General features: G+C 44.3%; 1 protein-coding gene across 1 annotated transcript in view; it reads left to right on the forward strand.

Annotated features, from left to right (window-relative positions):
- Positions 1-25,839, forward strand: part of CHD7 (chromodomain helicase DNA binding protein 7) — a 2,781,650-nt gene that overhangs the window by 1,620,094 nt on the left and 1,135,717 nt on the right. Inside the window, exon 10 of the mRNA XM_044065875.1 lies at positions 9,708-9,822. Within this exon, the coding sequence (XP_043921810.1) occupies positions 9,708-9,822 (115 nt within the window). The remainder of the gene's footprint in view (positions 1-9,707; positions 9,823-25,839) is intronic.

A 25,839-nucleotide genomic window follows, 5' to 3' on the forward strand; every position in this document is an offset into this window, starting at 1 on the left:
TATCCTTCCAGGACAACTCTTGATAAAGACAGCCACCACCACAGTTATGTGGTACATAAACAAGCAGGGGGGAACGCATTCCTACCCACTCAGCAGGTTAGCCATTGCCCTGTGGAACACAACCTTGAGCAACCAAGTGCACCTGCAAGCTCGTTACATGCCAGGCAAATAAAATTCACTGGCAGACTTCAGCAGAAATCTCCTGGACCCACACAAGTGGAAACTGGAACCCAACTCATTCAAACTTCTAATCCACAGGTGGGGGACACCAAAGGTGGACCTCTTTGCTCCCCACAAAAACCATCAGTTGAGCAAATTTTGCATCAGAATTCCCCACAGCTGAGCATGGAAAGTGCATGCCATATCCTTTACATGGGAAAACCTCTCAATCCATGCCTTTCCCCCTCTGCCCCTCCTCTCAAAAGTACTACTCAAGATCAAACAGGACAGACCAAAGCCAATCCTTATAGAACCAGACTGGTCATGCCAGCACTAGTACCCTCTCCTACGAAGTTTGACAGCAGTGCCACCCTGGCATCTACATCAGACCCCCTCCCTGCTGTCCCAGCTGGAGGGACAGATTTTGCATCCTCAGCTGCAAACCCTGAACCTTGTAGCCTGGCTTATTCCCTGAATACACCACCAGCAACCCTCAGCAAACAGGTGCTGGATGTCAGGCTTGGGGCCAGGAGACCTAGTACTAGGAAATCCTATTCAGAAAAGTGGAAAAGATACTGTTCTTGGAGCCAGTCTCAAGGAAAGGACACAGCAGTGCCCACCTTACCCCATATTCTAGATTACCTAGCAGAGCTGCTCCATAAAGGCCTATCCTTCTCATCAATTAAGATTCATGCCTCTGCCATCTCAGCTCATTACAATACTGAGCCTGCCCCTCTTCTCTCACCCTCTGATCAAACAGTTCCTGAGAGAAGCTAACAATTTAAGACCCCCGAGGAGATCTCCCACTCCTGCCTGGGACCTTAACTTTGTACTAGAGAAGCTCACACTTCCCCCTTTTGAGCCTGCTGCTACAGCAGAGTTAAAATTCCTCTCTTGGAAAACGGCCTTACTTCTAGCCATCACTTCAGCAAGAAAAGTGTCTGAGTTACAGGCTCTAATGGCTGTGGAACACTTCATTATTTTCCATGCTGACAGGGTTTCCCTCAGGACTTAACACATCATTTATGCCCAAGGTAGTATCCAGTGTGGCTTTAGAGCAATCCATCCATTTACCAACATTTTTCCCTAATCCTCAGAATAAAGGGGAAAGGATCCTGCACTCCTTGGACGTGCACAGGCAGCCCGGGTTCCACCTTGACAGGGATAAGCCTTTCAGAAAAATCTGACCAGCTGCTAGTCAGCTTTGCTACAGGGGCAGAGGGCAAGGCCATTTCAAAGCAAACCATTTCCAAATGGATAACACACTGCATCCATTTCTGCTACAAACACCATGGAAAACCTATCCCACAGGGGATCAGAACTCATTTCAGTAGGGCTACCTCAACCTCTACAGCATTTCTCAGGGGAGTCTCTACCAGGGACATCCTGGAAGCTGCAACCTGGAGTTCTGTACACTCCTTCACCAAGCATTACCACTACCTGTCTTTTCTAAGTCCAGAGCTGGATTTGCCACAGCAGTCTTGTAAGGCCTGCTAGCCAGCCCTAATACTTTTTAACTGCCTCCACCCTTCCTCAGCTTTGGCAATCAACCCAAGTGTGATGACTGCAACAGTGAAACATGAAGAACATGGTACAGTTTTGTACAATTAGCATAAATGTAGATGTTAGAGTGTGTTCACTGTTGCAGTCCTGGTTACCCTCCCTCCAGCCCCCTGACTTCTCTGTTTCTGCCTTTCTCTTTTTGGCCTTATCTTATGGCTGTGGTATTTACTTTTTACTGGAGGTGTCCCACACCATGTAATTGCTTCCTATTTTGGGGCTCCTGACATCTGGGGCAAGAAAAAGCGATGTAATGGCGTTGGCTGCATGTTTTATACCCCCGACGACCTGACATCATGGAAGAGGCGACAGCATCCAACGCAGAAATCCCAAGACTCTGGTATTCGGACTGACTGAGGGCTACCTGCAGGCAGATAACCCAAGTGTGATGACTGCAACAGTGAATACACTCGAACATCTACATTTATGGTAAGTGTACTCAATTGTACTTTCAAAATCTCTGTTTTTCTTCCTAAGCCATCGGAGCCCTCAAAACCATGTCCTCCTCGATCACGCGGCAAATGAGATCTGAGGTTCTGTAAGTAACTGAGGAAATTAAGAGCAAGAGAGTAGTTAGAGCCTTGGATCCAAGCTTCTAAAAATTGCTGAGGTTGAATCACATAAAAACATATCGGATTTTGTATTTTATGGTGGCGGGGCATAAAAAAAGGACACTGCTCTTCAAGTACAGTATTTATTATGAAAAGCATTTTGTGTTAGAAACTTGTTTATATTATATATAGTATGTTTTTTATGATTTGTGGCTGCCTTAGTGAATTTAATTCAGGAATTTTCACACATTAAGCAGGCCATCTAATTGATTTGCTCAATGTATATGTATTCGTCATACTGTAGATGTTTGTTAATTCGTAGAAAGCTGCTGAGGTCTGTAGTGACTCACTTATACAGTATGCTGCCCACTGATTTCCTTATATGCAGCTGTATTCGTAGACTCTTCTGGTATGTAATCATTATCTACATACCAAACAGTATTTTCCTTCTCCTTTGTAAATTCCATTTTTGGTCTAATTGTGATCAATATCTGGAAACGGAAGATGCAGATCCTACAGGAGAGTAATAACCATGCAGATTATTATATTCATAAAGTAGCAGAAAGTATTATAAGAACTAAGCCAGTATTAGAATGGAGAACGATTTTGCCAACAGGAATGACTGCAAGTAGGAGTACAGAGAATAGACAAGAGAGGGCTGGAATTTACTAGAGAAAGCTGGCAACGGAACGTAGGTATTGGGAGCAAATAACTCTAGCAGGAAAGATAATACAGTGGGAGGAGGCCTAGAAGACATTTGGATTGCAGGCTAGAGACCGCCTACCCTACCAGGACTTGACCTAAGTACAGGTAACGAGAAAGGGATAGGGGAATTTTAAGTGAAAGACCTGCTCTGGTAGAGTTTTTAGTTGAATCTAGAACAGATTCGGCTGTTAAAAAGGGATAATTATTAGGGCATGTAAAATATTACACTAACTATAAGAATCAGAGGAGGTTAGACAAGATTGGAAAGAGAGACTGGAAAAGCCATTTACAAGAGAACAATGAGAAGACATGGGTATAGCTCCCAGATATGAAACCAATTAGAGAAGGCTTAGGATCTTTGCTTAAAAGTGTTTGCATGGGTATTTTATACTCCATGCAGACTTCAAATAATTTTTCCTCTAGTAGACAGCAAATGTTGAAGATGTGATGGAAAAGAAAGAAGCAAATGGGAGCATATGTTTTGCGAGTGTAATGATTTGGCAGATTTTTATAAATTCCCTGCATCAGAAATATTGGTGAGCAAATGGCTGTAAGGAGGAAATGATTCTTTTGACCTGGGATACAGGATCTGAATTGCATAGAGACAGTAAGATCTTAAGTTTAATTCCGTTGGCTAACAAAAAAAGCAATTACTAGAAAATGGAAATCAATGTCTACACCAACTGTATTTGAGGTATTAAATATAAAAGAACTGGAAGAGGGATCTGTAGAAAAGGGAAGAAACAAATTGCGTAGAAGTGAATGCAAATTATGAGAACAATATGCATAATGTTTATAGGTTCATAGGTAGGTGCTAGGCTATCGGCCCTAGGGCCTATACAAGCCCAGCCAAAAAGGTACCCTTTCTTTTACCACCCAAGAAAATTATTTTCCTATGCCACTGTCGAGCAGAGTCACAGAAATTATCCCCTGGGTGAATTTCCTATTTCCCATCCAATCATCAACATTTTTCTTGAAGAGTACTAATGAGAAGCTTTGTTTGATATAGACAGGTAGTTTATTCCAGAGTATGGGAAGTCTCTGGGACAGGAATCTATCCCTCCGGCATGTTCTGTTTATTGTGGTGACAAGGTTTAGGTCACTAGAGCGTGTAGCTTGGAGGGATTGGGACTTTAAGTGGAGCATGTCCAACAGCTCTGGGTTTGACATAGCTTTGTATGTTAGGCAGAGATCACCTCTGAGTAGGTGATATGCGACGGAGTTTGAGACGGTCTGTGTAGGGCATCTGTTTGAGGCCAGTAATCCTCTTTGTGAGGTATTTCTCTGGCCTTTCCAGTTGTTGTAGATGCCTTGTGAGGTACATACCAAAAGGTGCGTTGTACTCTATAATGGGTCTAATGAGTGATGAGTAGAGGGGAACAATGACCTGTCTTTTTTTCTGGATGAGAAACCTTTTGTGATGAGGTGTGCCACGCAGAAGGATTTCCTGACTACTGTGGCAATGTGATTATCAAAGGAGAGACTACTGTCCACCTGTGTCCCAAGGTCTCTTATCACACTTTCGGTGTTAAGTATACTACCGCCTATGTTGTAGTTTATTGGTACAGAGTTTTTACCAAAGGGGATGACAATGCACTTTTTGGCATTGAGCTTGAGGCCATGGCTTTGATACCAGGCATCTGTCTCAGTGAGGCCCTTTTGTAGGATGTCCACATCGTTAGGAGATTCGATTATGGCTCCTAGTTTACAGTCATCTGCGAACTTCGTTAGCCTGTAGTTCAGAGAAGTAGATACCACACAGGAGAGGACCCAGAACTGAACCCTGTGGTACGCCACTTATCACTGGTCTGAAGCCAGATTTGGAGTCTGCTACTTTCACAGTGTGGGTTCTGTCAGTGAGCCAGCTGGCAACCCATCATGTGACATAGGGATTTATACCTAGTTTAGTGAGTTTATCTATAATTCCAGAGTGGGGGATGGTGTTGAAAGCCTTGGCAAGATCTAGATAGGCTGTGTGGACAACCTTACCCTCGTCTACGGCTTTGGTGAATGCTTCAAAGAAGTCTATCAGGTTTAGGAGACATGATCTGCATTTTACAAACCCATACTGGGTGGGGTCTAGAGTTTGGAGATTACCAATGTCCTTGTTTATAAGTTCCATGATGATACGTTCCATGGGCTTGCAGACCAGGCTTGTCAGGCTAATGGGGTGGTAGTTCCCGGGGTCCATGGTGGCTCCCTCCTTGTGGAGTGAGATACCCATCACTGTGTGCCATTCAGCAGGCACAAAGCCTTAGGTGAGGCTATGATTGAACATGGTACTTAGGTGGGGTGCCAGTTCGTTCTGTAGTTCATGTAGAACACCGCCTTGGATGTTGTCAGGTCCTATGGATGCTGTGTTCTTGGCTTTGGAGAGTGTGGTTTTTACCTGTGCAGCCGTGATTACAGGAACTTTGCATTCTTCCAGTATAGAGATGGGCTCTTTAGGGGGTGGGAGGGGGGGTGAAGTTATCACTGAACCTGTCTGCCAGGATGTTGGCAATAGGTCTGTATATTTAGTGCCATTGTGCTGTAACTCAGAGCAGATCTGAGTGTTGCTATTGAGATTCTTGACATAGCTATAGAATGCTTTGTGGTTGTCTTTAGAATCGGTGGCGATTTTGTTTTTATAACTAGCTTTGGAAGATTTTATCAAGGATCGCAGCTTCTTACTGAGGCTGACCAGGGAGCTCCTCCACTCAGGATTCTACTCTCTTTTGCAACAGTTTCTTCCTTTTGTTGTACAGTTTGTTTATGGTAGGGGACCACCAGATTGGCTTCCTTTTTTTGGAGGATACTGTCTTGGTTCTGTTTGGGATAGCACGATCCATGCACTCGTGTAAGTGCTTATAAAGTGCAATTGTGTAAGATTCAGTAGTCATAACTGTATTGTCCATCTGCATGGGTGTCATGAAGTTCACCACTTCTGTCTTAAGAAGCATGAAGTAGACTTTGGAGAAATTTTTTACCGTGATTTCCTTAATGGGGGGTGGGGGGCAGGATGTGGATATCTAGGGTAATTAGCTTATGATCTGATCGGACCAATGAGGCGTTGACTTCAGGTGTGGAACACCGGTCACTCATGTTGGTAATGACTAGATCTAGGATATTGTTGCCCCTGGTGGGGGTGTGGATAAGTTGAACCAGGGCACTGGAGTTTATGAATTCCAGAAAGCGTTGAGTGAAGGAGTTGGTACATGAGTAGTTTTCCCAGTTAATGGTGGGGTAGTTGAAATCGCCCATTATTAGGGTGTTTGGTTGAACCCTAATATTTTCCCGTACATCAAGAAAAGAAGAGTGGGAATCCTGGGGCATGGTGGGTGATCTGTAGCAAGCTACAATTTGGATTGCAGTTTTGCCCAGAGTTAGTTGCACTTGGATAACCTTGGCTGCTTTATGCTGAGCAACTAGCCTGGAGGTGTGGATATCCTTAATGAATATGGACACACTTCTGCCTTTGGTGTTCCAGTCCAGGTTACATGGCCGAAAAGTGTGGTATGAGTTATAGCCTGGTAGTGCAGGGGTGCTCTCTGGAGCCTTGAACCAGGTCTCAGTCACTGCACAGATATCAATGTTCTCCATTTTAAGGAGTGCCTCGAGTGAGTGCATTTTGAGATTTAGACTTCTAGCATTGAGTAGCATCACCCTCAGTTTTTGGTTGCTTGTTACTGTTACGGTGGTGAATTTGTCATTTGAACCTTGCCTAAAAAAGGCACTATAGGGGCGGCAAGAACCTTAGCCAGTATCCGGAATCCCAGGGATGACAGGTGCAGGCCGTCTCTGGCAAAGCATCGTGGTCTGTCTACCATGTCATCCCAGGCAGACAGATACTGGATCCCTTTAGAATGACACCAAAACCTTAGACAATTGTTGAAGTCAGTCATTTTGTCCTTGTACCACGGTATCATTCTGGGTGATGGCAGAATGCTGCTCAGGGCTAGGGTCATACCTGCCTGGGGTACAAAATCGGAGAGCTCTTCCATGTCTCTTTTCATGTAGTCCAGGGAGGTATGTCTCAGGTCGTTCACACCATCATGTACAATGACAGAGTCATATTTGTACTTGCTGTGGAGTGACCCGAGTGCATGGGTTATGTGGCGGATCCTGGCACCCGACAGGCAGCTGACAGTAACCTTCTCCTTGTTTAACATGGTGAGTGGAACATTAGGGTGCCTGACTATAGAGTCACCTATGACACGTGTGTTGGGTACGTTGTTTTGCTTTATTGGCTGTCGTTGAGTGGCACACTGAGTTTGCGGGCTGTGTGTCATTTGGGTTGTGTTGGGTGGTGGAGGTTGCTTGCATTTTTGCTTTGGAGGTCTCTGTTGCTTGAGCAGATTATTATTGAGAGACTCCGTGAATGTTTTTGTGTTTCTATGTGTGGATTTTAGTGGTGTAGATTTAGTGAAGACTATGTGATGTGTGGTGTGGTGCAAGTGTTGACCTTCTCCTCTTGACTGTCAAGTTCAGTCTTGGTTGGAGAGACCTTTACCTCCAGTTTGACTGGATAAGTGCATCTCTCACAGGTTGTAGTGTTGGGTGGTAGGAGGAGAGGGTTGTCTGTGTACATGAGGCAATTTCTACATTGCCCCAAGATGCCCATATTCATCAGATAGACAGAACACTGGGAGCTGACCCTTGGGCATACCTGAAAACAAAACTGTTTTCCTCTAGATAAGTGAGGAAAGTGAGTAAAAGAGCTGTTTTTCTGTAAGCAAGTAAGGAAAGTAAGTACCAAAACTGTTTTCCTCTAGGTAATGAGGAAGGTTGAGTACTGTAGTAATTAGTAGGCTGAGAATTGAGGTTTAAGGGAGGGCAGAAATTACAATTTTTTGTAATGTTGGAGACTGATAGTAGCAACATGTATGTGATGTATATTGTGTTTTAATTAAAAAATGCTAAAATAGTTTTGCTTTTCTGTTAGTGTGTGTGTGCCTATGTCCTAAGTAGTAATTTAACAAAAATGTTTAAAAAATTACAAATGAAACAATACTATGCATCTTAATAAAATCTTCTGCAGGTGTTAGTACTTTTATAAGCCTATAAACGATTGTCAGTTGATGATGTACAATGTTCATTATCCTATTAGCCAAGGTTGTGGTTGAAAAGGGTGCCTTGGGACCAATTCATTTACTCGTACAGCAAATGAAAAATAAATAAAACATTCACTTCCTTACTAAATGTATCCTTTTAGAGCATTGTAGTAAACCTGCTATTTTACAGCAGGTGATTTTTCTCAAAAATCACAAGAAATTGTGCTCTGAAAGTTGAAATAATCCACCTGAGCAGGTTTTTGCAAGCTGTCCAGTTTCATTCAGGTTGCTGGTCTGTATACAGTCCTAACACTGTGAGCAATGTAAAGAGCCCTAGTTATGACATATCTGATTGAGACTTTGGCATCCTAATCACCGCACAACTACTGTGCAGCTTAGCATGCTATTGTATGTATTTCAGAAAGGTTTTTAGTATGTGTTATGCTTTAAAAAAGCTGCACAGTCTATACGTGGGCATTCACTTGTAGTCTGCAGTTTGGGTGAAAATGCATCTTCAAGTTTTATGTGCAGGTTCATTCTGGTTACATGAAAACTGGTGCATTTTGGTCATACATTCTCAAACATCATTGTGTGGGTGTCCTTCAAGAGTTTGTTTGGTGGTGACATACTGCTGTGAAGTCTACTTCAGCTGTGCATGTTGTTTTGTGCCTTCTTGGTAGACCATAGATTGATTGGCATACAGTGAGAATCCCATGGATCATGTTATCACTGTTGTAGACAGTATTTCTTACTGTTGCTGCTGAGGACTGGTCTCTGCCTCCCAGACCCTGATCTCTAAATGTTCCTACTCCCTGGTTGCAGTACCTCGGAAAAATGTAACTTGACAAGTTTTTTCCCTTATACAAGATGTTGCGGTTCAGAATATGTATATTTGGAGAGAATGTGGGTTGTCAGGGAGTGCAGAGGATGCACTCCCAACAAAAGCACCGCTTTATACTGGAGTGTTTCTCCCTGGGCCTCCGCTGAAAATTGGCTTAGTTCCAAGTCGGACTTTCCTGGTTAACAAATGTTAAATAAATTAAAATAATAAATTATACTATCGAGCCTTAAATTGTCCTGTGAGAATAAAATGCCACTGCAGAACTTTCATCCTCAAAGTGCTAAATGCTAGCAAATAGTCTACAGTAAATTCAAGCAGGCCCATCATATCCATTTTGGTGCAATTTCTCGTGACGTTGCATATTGCTTGCCAAATGCAGCATTATTTGTTTGGCGTAAGAAATTGAAAACATCTGACCACATTTTTGTATAAATTCCTTGAGCTTCAGAATTTCCCCAGGTGCTTGACATGAAATGGGGCTCTGTGTAGAATGTTATATTCACTGCTATAGATAGTTAAAGCATGCTCCATGTTTTTTTTAAATTAGTTAAGGAAATGTTTAAAGTTAAAATTAAGTTGAATGAGGGAGTTAACTGGAAAAAGCACTGCAATGCTTTCCAAAGTTATGAAGGATTAACAGTTCATTTGGAATTGAGTGAAATCATTAGCTACTTGAGATACCAACTGATTCTTTTCTGAGCTGTGCACAGGAAATGTAATCTGTTTTAAATCATTTGCCACCCTGTAACGTTTTTAACAATTAGTGTTGTGAATCCTGTACAAGCTTATTTGAACACTGTAGCTGCATTTTTATTTGCCATGTTGAGTACTTAGAGTTGGCTGTCTCTGGCTTTCTAGTTCTTATCTGCACTGTCAGTGGGCAACCGTAGATGATTTGGAGAAGGACAAGAGAGTTCATCAGAAGATCAAACGTTTTAAAGCAAAACAGATGCAGAACAAATTTCTTACAGAGGTAGGTTGTCACCTGTGTTTGCTGTTGAGTATGCTTAAGGAGCATGTCTTAAAGAATACAAACATATTCAATTTGAGATTAATGACTTCTGGAAGTTAAACTTGTCTTGGCTATTGACACCAGTCTAAGAAGAAGAATGCTTATTGCATGCTTATGTAGGAGGTAGCATATTTGATAAATACGATTTTCACATTTGAAATGCTCACCAGTTTGAGTGTTATATATATATACATTTAGAGTGAAAGTATTTTGATTCTGTTGCCTTATTGTCTCAACCTTACAAAAAGATGATTTTGAACTGTGGTAGACTTGCACGTTGCCCTTGTGTAACCAGTTTGGATGAGGTAGGATGCTGTAAACTTAATGGTTTACCCTTCTGGTGTGGGTATAGTGAACACCAAATAGAAGAGTAAACCAAGAAACATACCAGGCATTTTTTTTTCTGATGACTGTTAAATTCTGTGGCATGCAAAACGGACAGATTTTGTTGCTGTTTGATATAGATTTCTGGCCCATGGTGTTTGGTTATGCAAGGATGTTAAAATAGTTGCACATTGGTTGTCCACTTCATCCACTTCACTGAATAGGACTGGCTCAGACAAGCTCCTTCCTATCTCCCGTAGTGAGTCACTATAGTCATTGCAGCAATCCTCACTGTCTTAAGAAGGATAAGAAAAAATAACTGTTCCAACGTGACCTATCAGTTCATCTGGAATTGCTTAACTGTAGCCTCCAAACAGGCTTTGTACTTCATGAAGGGAGAACAGCAACAGTCATCCCTCTGCACAAAGGTGGACCATCTACAGACCCTGGAAACTACAGATCCACAAGTCTCACTAGTCTGTTATGCAGAGCCATGGGATGAATTGTCATCCAAATGATCAACAATGACATAGGAAACCTCCAGACACAGGACCCAACCTAGTGTGGTTTTGTCAAGGTCAAAATATTGCCTACTCAACCTGATGGACTTCTTTGAGAAGGTCACCAAAGCAATGGATGAGGACAGAATGGTTCACACTGCTTGCCTTGAGTTGGTTAAGACATTTGGTACAATACCCCACTTGGGCATTGCTGACAAACTCAAGAGATTAGGAACAACCTGTATGTCACCTGGTGGATAGCCAGCTGGCTCACAGACAGCACCCAGGAAGTTAGAGTAGGGAAGCGCATATCTACAAAGAGGCCAGTCACAAATGGAGTCCCTCAGGGATCTGTCCTGGGAGCACTCCTTTCTGGCATTTACTTATCTGAAGTCTGGGCCAATGTCAGTGGTGGTTGGCTGACTAAATCTGCATATGTTTGCAAATTAGAAGGTGTCATTGAATCCCCCACTGACACAGATGTTCTCTAGGAAGGGGTGATACAGGCAAAATAACTAGTGCCAAAGCCATGGACTAAAAGTAAATGCTAAGAAATGCTTAATAGTATCCTTCGGGATGTCCATCTTCCCTGGTAATAGTTATATTGACAACACACCCCTAACAGTTGACTCAGTAGTCAGGGATTTTGGGGTACAGGCACACAGACTGTAATTTAACCTTTGTCCATCATGTGTCTACAGTAGTGAAATAATTCTATGATGTTCATAGTGTTTCACTGTTGCAGTCATTTCACTTGGGGTTATCCTGATGGCAGGCTATCCGTAGTCGGCCTGAATTCCAAAGTCCTGGTCCGGCGTCGGTTGCTGTCGCCTCTTCCCTGACGTCAGTGCGCCAGGGGTATAAAAGATGCAGCCGACGCCATTTTCTTAAGTCTTTCTTGCCGCGCGGTGCCCAAAGCAAAAGCAGTTCGCAAGTGCCGGTCAGCCGACTCCTGAGATTTTCGAAATTGAATTTCAGATCCAAAGTCTTCAATAAAGCTAAGTACCTCGTTGGGGAAACTTTTTTCTTGCTCCAGACCGATGTCAGAAAAAGTTAATTGTATTTCTTGTGGGAGCAAATACCTCATAAGGATTTTCATTCTTACTGTATTCCTTGCCTAGGCCCTGACCACGACGTTGCTAGTTGTCGGTTTTGTGCTAGATTTAACCAATGCACTAAGCGTCGGTACGATTTTTCTTTTCATTACTTTGGCCGAAGGTTTAACTATATAATGCCGTCGGAACAGCCGACGAACGGAGTTCATAAAAAGCACAAGGAAAAAGAAAAGGACAGGCATCCGAGGTCCAGAAAACAGACAATGAAGCCTCTTCTAGACCAGTCGTCTGTTCTCAGTGAGGTGCTTTTGCAGCCCCTGACACCCGCTATGTCAGAGCCCCAGGCCGCCTCCAACTCCCATGTGGAGACAACTAGGCCTCTGGATACTCAAGGTATTGGGCCTTCGGAAACTAATCCCTCAGATGGGTCCGGAGCCGCTGAGCAGGCATCGGCTTCTGAGGGTGTTTTCAGACCTACACAGCTTTACATCGCCAACTTCAGCATCCAAGGCAAAGTCTAAAACAGTTTTAAAGACAAGGAAACAAGTACAGCATTCTCCAGAGCAGACTTCCATGCCTAAGAAACAGATGCTCAAAATGGCCGAAGACCTAATTACTTTTATCAGGGGTTCCCATCCCCCTCCTGATAAGAGGCCTAGGCAAGACACTGAATATGATTCCTCTGATCAGGTTTCCATTTCCTCTGACTCCTCTTCAGAACAGGGATACTCTATTCCTCCCTATGAGGATTCTGATGCTGAAGAATCTATTCCTTCAGCTTCTCCTCTTGAGGATTACTCCTTTGGGGAAACCCTGCATACCATGAGGGAGCATTTCCACTGGGAGAGCCAAGATTACTCAGATTCTAAGAAGAGGCTCAGAGACTTTCTTTTACTACCTCAGCACCAGACCTCTTGCTATTCCACCTGTTCTAGACATTGTAGATGATGTATTTTCAGAGTCCGGCCTGTCTTCCGACTCTTACCTCCTGCACCTGTTAAGCCAGACAGATACTGCAGGGTTCCAGATTCTCATAAATTTCTATATAAAAACCCTGCTGCTGACCCAGAAAGTATTTATCAGGGTCCCAAAGGGGTCAAGGCCGCTACTGCAAAAAACCTGTCCCCTCAGGTAGAGATTCAAGGGCACTGGACAGATGGGGGAAAAAAGTTTACACTTCTGCTACCTTGGCTGTAAGGGCTTTAAATTGTCAGTTTCATATGCTTAAATATCAGCAATACTTAATGTCTTTGCTTAAACAGAAAATGTTGACAAATTCTGAATGTTCTGAGAACAAGGAAATGCAGGATTTACTGCATGCAGCTGAACAAGTGGGAAAGCATACTTTGCAATGTGGTTATGATTCACTGGAGGCCTCTTGCAGGGCCGCTGTAACAGGTTCTGTCATTAGAAGGCATGCTTGGTTAAAGGAACAGACTCTGCCTGATCATGTTAAAGCAAAATTATTGGATGCTCCATTACAGCATGATACTTTGTTTGGTGTTAAGGCAGATGAGGTGTTGAAGAAAATGGAGGATAAAGCTAAATCTATGCAGACAGTAAAGGATTTCTTACAGGTACAACCACCCAGATTTAACAGGAACTGGCCTTCTATGAATTGGTCCTTTCCCGTGTCAGACAGACCACAAAGAGGCAGATACAGATGCCCTAGAGGGAGACAACAGCCCCAGGGCTCATTCAGGCCCAAACAGTGGGGTGCTTCTACCTCCAAAAGCAGAGAAGATAAATCACAGCCATTTAGGAAACAGTCCCAACAACCTCCCTCTGCCAATGCCAAACATTTATCTTTTGGCAGCACCCTTAGGGGGAAAGCTAGCATTTTTTTCACAAAATTGGCACATGATCACCCAGGACAAATGGGTCTTAAATATAGTGTCTCAGGGCTACAGGTTCAACTTTCACACCCTTCCAAAGGCAAAAGGTATGCCAGACCTGCCACACAATCAATGGGCAGAGGCGCAAAAACAAGTTTCATCTCTCATGGATATGAGGGCTATTCAGCCAGTGCCACAACAAGAGCAGGGACAAGGATTTTACTCAAGACTTTTCTTAATACCAAGAAAGGACTAAGCATGGAGACCAATTCTGGACCTGTCTATTCTAAATACTTTTCTGTACATTCCGAAATTCAAAATGTTGACTCTGCAGCAGCTTCTGCCCATGCTGGGCAAGAAGGCTTGGCTTGTAACTTTGGACCTCAGAGGCATACCTGCATGTCCCAATCAGACGATCTTGCAGAAGATACCTCAGATTCATAGCTGGCTCAATGCACTACCAATTCTCTGCACTGCCCTTTGGCTTATCTCCTGTGCCCAGGGTCTTCACAAAATGCCTGGCACCAGTAATTGCGTTTTGCAGACAAAAAGGAATTCAAAAATATCCCTACTTGGATGGCTGCCTTATTCAGGCAGAGACCAGCGACATTCTACTAAAGCATCTGGTGTTTGTAAAAAGATTACTAATTTGCCTAGGGTACATAGTAAACGAAAAGAAATCAAAATTAGTACCCTCTCAAGAGATAATATTCCTGGGTGCAAGCTTAAATACAACTGCCCAGATTGCTTCTCATGCCAGACAAACAAAGGCAACTGACTTCTTACTTCAAAAGCATGGCAACAAAGACCCAGTTATCTGCAAGAAAAATTCTGCAGGCTCTGGGCTACATGGCATCCTGCATTCTGCTAATTCCATATGCAAGACTGCATATGAGGAAACTACAATGGTATCTAAAAAGTGTTTGGACTAAACATTGCCACAGCCTGGAATCATGGTCACTCATTCCCTGCCTGCAGCAGGAGTTTCGATGGTGGGCACAGGCCTGTCACCACAACAAGGGACAGCCGTTCACTTTACCCACAGCCAGGCAAACACTAACAACAGATGTGTCAGATTATGCCTGGGAGGCCCACATGGCAGGAAAATGTACTCAGGGCACATGGCCCGCAAACCAAAGGCATCTTCACATCAATCAAAAAGAGATGCTAGCTGTACAAAATGCCCTGACAGCCTTCAAGGACCTACTTCATCCAGGACAGCTGCTGATAATGACTGACAACACCATAGTCATGTGGTACATAAAAAAGCGGGGAGGCGCATGTTCCTACCCCCTCTGCAGACAAGCCATGATTTTGTGGAACACAGCATTGACTTACCAAGTACACCTGCAAGCACAATTCCTGCCAGGAGAAACAAATGCTCTGGCAGACTGACTAAGCAGAAACCTCATGGATCCTCATGAGTGGAAGCTAGATCCACAAATCTTCAACATAAGGAAATGGGGATGCTCAGACATAGATCTTTTTGCCTCCTCTCACAACTGCCAACTTCAGAGATTCTGCCCAAGGACTTATCTCAAACAAGCATGGAAAGTGGATGCCTTGTCATTCAGCTGGAACAACCTTACAGTATATGCCTTTCCTCCACTGCCTCTCCTCCCCAAGGTACTCCTAAAAGTCAGACAAGAGAAGCCACAAATGATGCTGATTGCCCCGGATTGACCACACCAACACTGCTGGTACCCAATCCTAAGGAGTTTGTCTCAAGGCCCAGCCTGGACATTGCCTCAAATTCCTCATTTATTGACCCAACAAAACAATCAGATCCTGCACAGCCAACTCAGAACCCTAAATCTAGCTGTGTGGTGGATAAATGTAACCATTCCGATTACACCTCTCTCTAAAGTGGTTATGGATGTTATTTTGGAGGCCAGGAGGCCCAGCATCAGGAAATCTTAAGCAGAAAAATGGAAGAGATTCTGTGCTTGGAAACAGGCACAAGGAATTGACACGCTTGTTCCAAATATTCCTCTGATTTTACAATATCTAACTGAGATGCTGGGCAAAGGCCTATCCTTCTCATCAATTAAGATCCATGCCTCTGCCATTTCAGCTCATTACAATATGGGCCCACCTGTTTTTTCACATCCATTGCTTAGGCAGTACCTCAGGGGGGCCAAAAACATAAGACCTCCAAGGAGAGCACCATTACCTGCATGGGACCTCCATTTTGTCTTGGAAACTCACACTGCCTCCTTTTGAGCCAGCCAATACAGCTGAAATTAATTCTTATCATGGAAAACAGCTCTGCTCCTAGCAATAACTTCAGCAAGAAGATTCTCAGAGTTACAGGCATTAATGACTGTGGAACCTTTTATTGTTTGCCATCCAGACAGGGTTTCTCTAAGGACAAACCCAACATTTATGCCTAATGTAGTGTCCAATGTGGCTCTTAATCAAACCATTCATTTGCCTACTTTTTACCCAAACCCACAGAATAAAGGGGAAAGACTTCTGCATTCTTTGGACATATACAGACAGCCACACTTCTACTTGGACAAAACTAAGGCTTTCAGAAAGACTGAGCAACTTTTAGTGGGATATGCTGCAGGATCACAAGGAAAGGCTATCTCAAAGCAGACTATTTCAAAATGGGTAGGACGCTGCGTTCGTTTCTGCTATTCACAACATGGCATATCAGTGCCTAAGGGCATTAGACCTCATTCTACCAGGGCAGCAGCCACCTCAGCAGCCTTTCTCAGAGGAGTACCAACCAAGGATATTTTGGAGACTGCAACTTGGACTTCAGTGCACACTTTTGCTAAGCACTACCACTTACCTCTTTACTCTAAATCCAGAGCAGGCTTTGCCACTGCAGTTCTGCAGGGCCTTATAGCCACTCCTATTTCTATTTAGACTCAGCCGCCCAACCTCAGCTTTGGGATTCAACCCAAGTGTAATGACTGAAACAGTGAAACACGAACATAGTACAGTTGTGTACCTACCATAAATGTAGATGTTCGAGTGTATTCACTGTTGCAGTCCAGGTTACCCACCCACCATCCCCATTTCTTTGCTGGGACTTATCTGTACTTTTCTATTCTATACAACCTATGTGGTTTATTTGCTTGTAGATGAAAGTATTGTTTATTTTAGTGCATGCTTTTACAAGCAATATTGGTTAGCCTACCCTTTTGGAGGCACCTGACATCTGGGGCAAGAAAAACTGAAGAAAATGGCGGCTGCATCTTTTATACCCCTGGCGCATTGACGTCAGGGAAGAGGCGATAGCAACCGACGCAGGACCAGGACTTTGGAATTCAGGCCGACTGCGGGTAGCCTGCCAGCCGGATAACCCCAAGTGTAATGACTGCAGCAGTGAATACACTCTAACATCTACATTTATGGTAGGTGCACAACTGTACTTTGTGCAACTTGTAAGCAAAGGTATGGCATTTAGGTTCAAGGATGTCATTATTCCACTGTATTTGGCATTCACCAGACCGGTCATTGAGTACCATGCCCATTTTGGTATGTATCTAACCAGGCATTTCCAACAGTTTGAATGTCCACAGAGGTTCCTCAGTAAATAAAATACAGGGCATAAGTAACATGTTCCATGCAGACCACCTCAAGGCCCTATCCCTGTATTCTTTCTCCCACAGGCCATTAAGGGGCGATCTATGTCTGGCATACAAAGCTTTGTCAGATGCCACACCGGTGGACCTCCTGCATATCAGCAAAACAAACAGCAGCAGAATTTACCCATTCTAAAGACTTAAACATTGCCTGTGATATAAATAGGTATTGCTGAAGAGACCCTGTATATATCCCAGAGAGTACCCCTTCTCCGGAACAGGCTCCCCATCCATGCAAAACAGAGTTCCTCCCTAACCCAATTCCCATGTAACTTGGACAATTAGATGGGGAACAGGAAATTCATCCCTGTTTTGGCACCTATGTCTCTAATGGACACATGCATTCTGTAAATGTTTTTTCTCCCAAGCCCCTGCTTACACTTATCAAGGGTACCAGAACTTTTCAGAGATTTGGGATTCATGGCTAGGCTTAAAAAGGCCCTTGTGATTGTTAGCCTAGTAAAGACTTTTGAACTCAAGTTGTCTAGCTTTGTTTTTGGACTGTAAATCCATTATACTTTCAGCTGTCTCCACTGGGGTAGTTAAGGTTAGATTCTTGCTTGTTTGTATTTATTCTTTGTTCCCTTATCCCTTCATTGCCATTGAGCCTATTAGTCTGAGACTCTACATTTTTTTTTTACTTAGTGCCCTCATGTTTTTTGTCAGGAGCAGTTGTGGGCAAGGCCTGTGTGTTTAAAAAGTGCAGCCACTATGGTCACAAGATATGCCCAGGTGATCAACGATTTATGCACGGTGTGCCTGCGGCTTGATCCTTTGAAGAAACAGTATGATGTTTTGAAGTCCTTTAGATGGAGGATACTAGAAGAATGTAGAATTAAGATGATCCTTAAGGGTTCTCTCTCTCCAGACAAAATCCCAAAAAGAGGATAAAAGAAAGAACAGTGGAATCATAGCCTGGGAACTCCTCTTCTCCCAAGCTTTCAAAGCTAGAAAAGCCCTGTAAGACCTTTGAAACAGTTTTGATCCACCATAGAGCAGAACAGTAGCTCTCCAAGAACTTTCAACCAGTACCAGTCCATCATAGATCAGAGCAACAGCCTTTCTCTAGATAATTGCATATTTGTGGAACTTCTGGAACTAATGAGGCAGAGGGTACTGGGTCCATAGACCCCTCTCCCTTGAAGAGATTATAGTCAAGGCTTTTTGAAGTGCCCCTTAGACATTTTTGTTGGTTTCTGCCTAGTAGACCACATGATCCCACCAGTAATGGGAAGGACTTGAACAGAATCCGATGTTTCAGAGCCCACACCAAGGAAAATGGACAAGAAGCTACATCCCCAGAAGAATAGACTGTACTGGGGCAAGGATCTCCTTGCAGATTTTCATGCTTTTACAGTAGCGAGCAAGATGAGAGATTTGCTGCCCATCCTCCATGTAAGAATTCCAGGGCAGTGGACAGAATGAAGTGGACTTTGTGTTGGGTACCTTTGTCATTAGAGTCTTAAATTTCCTGATGCATGTAGATGTATTTGATGTCCTTCAAGGATGCATCTGCAGTCATCACATATGGGTTGTCCTGCCTCAGGCAGCCCTTGGGTCGGCCGGATTCCAAAGTCTGGGTCCGGCATCGGCTGATGTCGCCCCTTCCCCGACGTCACAGCGCCTGGGGTATAAAAGCGTCAGCCGACGCCATCTTCCTCAGTCTTTCTTGCCGCGTGATGCCCGAAGCAGAAGCAGTTCGCAAGTGCCGGTCGGCCAGCTCCTGTAAATTCGCTATCCGAAGACTTCAAAAGCTAAGTACCCCGTTGGGGACTCTTTCTTGCCTCAGCCGATGTCAGAAAAAGTTAATAATTGTTTAACTTGTGGGAAACAAATACCTCATAAGGATTTCCACTCTTACTGTCTCCCCTGCTTAGGCCCAGACCACGACATCTCGGCCTCTTCAGCCTGCGCTTCCTTCAACCGACGCACCCTTAGACGTCGGTCGGAGTTCGCAGAAGAGTTTTTTGGGGATAGTTTTTCATACAAAATGCCGTCGGAAACCCCGACATCACATTTAATTAAGAAACGGAAAGACAAGGACCGACACACGCGGGCCGCGGTTTTGGCTGAAACCGCGGCTAGGCCTACCGCGAGTGTCTCGGTCTCTGCTGATACAGAGTCCTTGGAACTTCCGAACCCTGAAATAATACTACCGACAATAGAAAACTGTGAACGCCACAGACATGCGGGTAACTGGTGAAAAAACTTCTTCTTTATTGCACTCTGGTACCTCGGCCTTCGCCTTCTCAAGGAATATTTTTTATAATACTACCGACAGCCTCGGCCCTGGAGGCTCCTACCGAGTCGGTTACAGAATTGCCTTCCGAAACTGGTGTATTGGAATCTTCCGACACCATACCTTTAGACAATGCTACACCAGCACGTGGTGCAGCCAGGCCTCCTGCATCTGTCTATTAAGGCCTTCACCAGGGCTAAAGCTGCAAAACATACTAAAGCCATGCCTCCCAGGGTTATTCCTCAGGGACCCTCTTCTAGTTCACAGATTCTAACCTTAGCAGAGGACCTTATCTCTTTTATTAGGGGCTCTCAGCCCCATCCGGACAGGGGCTCCCAACCCCCTCTAGACAAAAGGCCCAGGGTGGATTCCCCTGATCCCCTTTCCTCAGAGGAAGCCTCTGATGGCTCGGATCACTCAGACTACCAGGAGGAGGCTTATTCGGCCTACGAGGATTCTGATGCAGAGGAATCTATTCCCTCAGCCTCCCCTCCTGAAGAGCTTTCCTTTGGGGAGACCCTTCACACTATGAGAGAGCATTTCTAATGGCAGGGTCAGGAATATTCTGATTCCAGGAAAAGACTAAGAACTTTTCTTCATTTACCTCAGCATAGACCTTTGGCTATTCCTCCTGTTTTAAATGTCATTGATGATGTGTATTCTGATGACCCCTGACACTGCCTCCGGCCCCTGTTAAGCCCAATAGGTATTACAGGGTCCCGGACACACAATTTTCTTTACAAGGCCCGCTCTGCTGACCCTGAAACTATTTCACAGGGCCCTAAAGGGGTTGCAGCTGTTACTACTAAGAACCCACTCCCCTCTGCAAAGGAGTCCAGGGCATTAGAGAGATGGGCTAAAAAAGTGTATACTACTGCCACTCTTGCTATGAGGGCATTAAGTTGTCAATTTCATACGATACAGTATCAAGAGTATTTGTTAGAAGAAATGCATAAGAAATTGTCTTCTACTGAACCCCTTGAACGTAAATCCCTTCAGGATCTGGTACGTAACTCCCAGCAGGTTAGCAACCATTTCTTGCAGTGTGGTTATGATGCATTGGAAGCTTCATGTAGGTCAGCAGTGACAGGTGTTGTCATACATAGGCATGCTTGGCTGAAGGAACAATCTCTGCCAGACCATGTTAAAGCTAAGCTTTTGGATGCTCCACTGGAAAAGCAAAAGTTATTTGGTTCCACTGCTCAAGAAGTCCTAAAGAAGTTTGAGGAAAAGGCAAAATCTGTACAAACAGTTAAGGATTTTCTTCAAGTCCAACCGCCTAGATTCAGCAGAAATTGGCTTTCCAAGAATTGGTCCTTTCCGGACACAGAAAGATTTCAAAGGGGCAGGAACAGGCGTGCCAGAGGTAGAGGGCAAGCTTAGGGGCTCCTACAGAGGCCGTCAATGGCAACCTCCAATCCAGGCAGGCAGTTCAGGACCTGCAACTGCTGCACAAGGACAAACTCAATGACTTTGCTTTGACTCTGCCAACCAGGGCTCAATTAGAAGCACCTTTGGGCGGAAAGCTTTCTTTATTCTCAAAAAATTGGCACAACATTACAAGAGACAAATGAACACTCCAAATAATAGACAACGGATACAGGTTCCATTTTCACACATTGCCAAAAAGAAAAGGCATGCCAGGTCTGCCACCAAATCAAAGGGCAGAGGCTTTGAAACAAATCTCAAACTTACTACAAATGAAAGCCATAGAAAAAGTTCCTATTTCAGAACAAGGCCAAGGATTTTACTCCAGGCTATTCCTTGTTCCAAGAAAAGAGCATCAATGGAGACCAATTCTCGACTTGTCCGCACTGAATACTTATCTCATTGTGCCAAAATTCAAAATGCTGACTACAGCAACTCCTTCCCATGCTGGGCAAGGGGTCTTGGCTGGTGACTCTAGACCTCAAGGAGGCATACCTGCATGTCCCTATCAGACAAAGTTGCAGAAGACACCTCAGATTTCTTGCAGGGTCAGAGCATTATCAATTCTCAGCATTGCCCTTTGGCTTATCTGCTGCGCCCAGAGTATTCACAAAATGCCTGGCATCAGTAATAGCACACTGCAGACTTCAGGGGATTCAAATATACCCATATCTGGACGACTGCCTTATACAAGCGGACAACCAACAAACTTTGATAAAGGACTTAAATTATGCCATCAATCTTCTACAGGCCTTGGGATATACAGTCAACATGCACAAATCAAGACTTGTTCCATCCCAAAGAATAACCTTTCTGGGTGCGGATCTAGATAAAACCACCCAAATGGCTTATCTCACAGAAGAAAAACAAAGTCAGCTACCGGATTACTTCAAGAATCTGACAAGACAAACTCAGCTGACTGCAAGGAAAATCCTGCAGGCCCTGGGTTACATGGCATCCTGTATTCTTTTGATTCCACAAGCAAGGCTACATATGAGAAAGCTACAGTGGTACCTAAGAAGTTTTGGACTCAGCACAGTCACAGTTTGGAAACTTTAATCCCACTCATTCCATGCATGCACAAGGAATTTCTGTGGTGGGCTCAGGCCAGCCAGTCCAACAGAGGGTTGCCCTTCACACAGCCAAAAACCTCCCAAACTATTACAAGGGACGCTTCAGACCTAGGTTGGGGAGCACACATGGAGGACAGAGGTATCCAAGGACAGTGGTCTCGAAAGGAGCTACGCATGCACATAAATCAAAAAGAAATGCTAGCAGTGATACATGCAATCGAGGCCTTCAAACTCTTTCTACATCAAGGCGACCTACTAATAAGGACAGACAACACCACAGTTATGTGGTACATAAACAAGCAAGGAGGTACCCATTCCTACTCTTTGCAGACTGGCAATGAATCTATGAGATCTTTCCTTGAAACTCAATATACAGCTACAAGCTCAGTTTGTGCCAGGGAAAGACAATACACTGGCGGACAGCTTAAGCAGAAATATCATGGATGCACACGAATGGATGCTGCACCCAGACATCTTCCAACAGATAACACAATCTTGGGGGAGCCCGGACATAGATCTATTTGCATCCCCCCACAATCATCAACTGAAGAAATTCTGCTCAAGGACATACCACCCACAAGCGTGGAAAGTGGACGCCCTCTCTTTCAGCTGGAGAAATCTAACAGTGTATGCATTTCCTCCTATCCCATTAATGACCAAGGTGTTACTGAAGATCAGGACAGAGCAGCCAAAAGTGATTCTGATAGCTCCGGACTGGCCAAGACAGCACTGGTACCCACTGCTAAGGAGCATGGCACGTACGAAACCATGGCCTCTACCTCTATGGCCACTTCTACTGACACAGCACAGATACAAAACTTTACAATCCAACCTGAAAACATTGCAACTAACAGCGTGGAGAATACCTTGACTCCTCCTCAGGATAAGCTATCCCAGAGCGTGAAGGATATTATTATGGAAGCTCGCCGTCCTTCCACAAGAAAGGCATATTCAGCAAAATGGAAAAGATTTCTCATCTGGAGCACCACAAAGGGCCTAGATGCGACAGTGATGAACATGGCACATATCCTGGAATATTTGGCAGAAATGTTCCACAATGGGTCTGTCTTACTCTTCTATTAAGATTCATGCTTCAGCAATTTCATCAGAGTACAATACTGATCCCACCTGTCTTTTCTCATCCTCTCCTAAGACAGTTTCTAAGAGGAATCAAAAACATCAAACCTCCTCGGAAACCACCTCTACCTGCTTGGGACCTTAACTACGTGTTGGAAAAACTAACACTGCCTCCATTTGAACCAGCAGCATCTGCAGATCTACAGTACCCTTTCATGGAAGACTGCTTTCCTTCTGGCAATAACCTCAGCAAGAAGGGTTTCGGAATTGCAGGCCCTGATGGCAGTTCAGCCATTTATTATTTTTCACCAGGACAGAGTTTCATTAAGAACTAATCCTACTTTTATGCCAAAGGTGGTATCCAGGGTTTCATTGAATCAAGCCATTCACTTGCCTACCTTCTTCCCAAATCCACAAAACAAAGGGGAGAAACTGCTGCACACCCTGGACATTCACAGACAGTTGCGATACTACTTGGACAGAACTAAAGGTTTCAGAAAAACTGACCAGCTGCTGGTAGCATATGCTGCTGGTACTCAAGGAAAAGCAATTTCCAAACAGACTATTTCAAAATGGATAGGAAATTGCATTCGCTTTTGTTACTCATTTCATGGAAAGACTGTACCAGCTAACATTAGACCTCATTCTACGAGAGCCACAGCCACCTCCACAGCCTTCTTAAGAGGGGTGGCTACAAAGGACATTTTAGAAGCTGCCACATGGAGCTCCATGCATACATTTGCCAAGCATTACAATTTACCTTTATATTCCAGATCCAGAGCAGGCTTTGCTACGGCTGTCCTGCAGGGTGTCTTAGCTACACCATCCTTTTCCTAGTTCCTCCACCCCCAGATTGACTATGATATTCTACCCATATGTGATGACTGCAGATGCATCCTTGAAGGACATAGTACAATTTTGTACCTACCATAAATGTAGATGTCCGATACGTATGCATCTGCAGTCAGGTTTACCCTCCCTCCTTCCCCTCTGTGGTATTCCTAGGGTGTTTACCCCTCCATTAGCTAGCTGAGGGGATCTATTATGGTGTATTTGTTTTTACATATATATATATATATTTTTTTTTTTTTTTTTGCAAATGTTTGGCTTTTTATTGCATTTCTCCAAATTTAGCCTTCCTAGGGCATCTGGGGCAAGAAAAACTGAGGAAGATGGCGTCTGCTGATGCTTTTATACCCCAGGCGCTGTGACATCAGGGAAGGGGCGACATCAGCCGACGCCGGACCCAGACTTTGGAATCCGGCCGACCGAAGGGCTGCCTGAGGCAGGACAACCCATATGTGATGACTGCAGATGCATACCTATCGGACATCTACATTTATGGTAGGTACAAAACTGTACTTTTGTGATTTAGCTGATCAGACCTGACATGCAGAGGTGGCTAATGAAAACCTGACATTCACAGACAGTTGAAGGTACAGATATCCCTTCTGTTTAATATTTCTACCCTGTCAATGTGCTTCGTTGCATCTTGCGGCCAATGATGTGATTAGATCTGTGGGTAAAGGCATTCTGAGATGTTATGTCTTGCTTCATCTATGTGACTTTGTGTAGGTGCCCTTCACATGTATTCCATTTGATTGGTAATCTCTTTTCAGACCAAAGCGGAAGAAACTAGAAGTGAGCAAGAGGGCAAGACATTGACTGCTGGTGGGCATCTAGTTCATAGATTCCAAGAGGTTCTTTTCAGGGAATCAGAAGCATCCTAAGAATTGCTTCATAAAAAGTTCCAGAGACTGACAGTTGACCAGATTTGGAAAGGGTTCCCATGGAGGATGCTGGGGACTCTTCAGCTGATGTCTCACTAGAAGCAAAAGTACTTCACAATGATGTTGTGTGGTCCTATCTCGCCTACATTCCTTACTCACGTGTTCGGAGCCGAGAATCTGCTCCGACTCGGCCAAATTTCTCTAGCACGAAGTCTCTAATTGGCGGGGCTAACCTGGTATCCTAAGATGCACCTCGCCCTAGCCCCAGAACTTGTTTGCTGCTCGTAGAGTTAGGACGTGGTCTCGCTTGGCTGTGGCTAAGTACCCTTTCAAATACTTTTTCTAAGTATTTTAGCAGTCTGTTATTTTACAAAAGCTATTTTAATAGCTAGTTTTCTCCTTGTCTAAGTTTCATTGTGAGAGACCCCCTCTGAGGAGGAGTCTGTATTCCTCAAGGCCTTCGGAGCTCAACCCTCCGCCTCCTGGATGGCTCTACCCTTCGAACTTCTGGACTTGATTTGTCGAAGGGTGTGGGAGCACCCTATTTCCGTGGAACCGGTGCCCAGACGTCCAAACAAGATGTCCTTCAAGAATGCAACAGCAGTCATAACATATGGGTTGTCCTGCCTCAGGCAGCCCTCGGTCGGCCGAATTCCAAAGTCTGGGTCCAGCGTCGGCTGGTGTTGCCTCCTCTCCGACGTCACAACGGCTGGAGTATAAAGGCATCGGCCGACGCCATCTTCTTCAGTCTTTCTTGCCGTGCGGTGCCCGAAGCAGAAGCAGTTCGCAAGTGCCGGTCGGTCAGCTCCTGTGTTTTCAGTACCGAAGTCATCTAAAAGCTAAGTACCCCGTTGGGGAACATTTATTCTTGCCTCAGCCGATGTCAGAACAAATTGAGAAAGTTAATAATTGTTTGTCTTGTGGTATACAAATACCTCATAAGGACTTCCATTCTCTCTGCCTTCCTTGCCTGGGCCCAGACCATGACGTCTCGGCCTGTGCTGCCTGTGCTTGCTTTAATAAGCGCACTCTCAGGCGCCGGGCAGAATTCGCAGAGGACTTTTTCGGTGAATCTTTTGCGTATATCATGCCGTCGGATCAACCGACAACCCAAACTG

Source organism: Protopterus annectens, chromosome 3.part0 (genome assembly GCF_019279795.1).
Source record: "Protopterus annectens isolate FY-2018-M chromosome 3.part0, PAN1.0, whole genome shotgun sequence".
NCBI classification, from domain to species: domain Eukaryota; kingdom Metazoa; phylum Chordata; order Ceratodontiformes; family Protopteridae; genus Protopterus; species Protopterus annectens.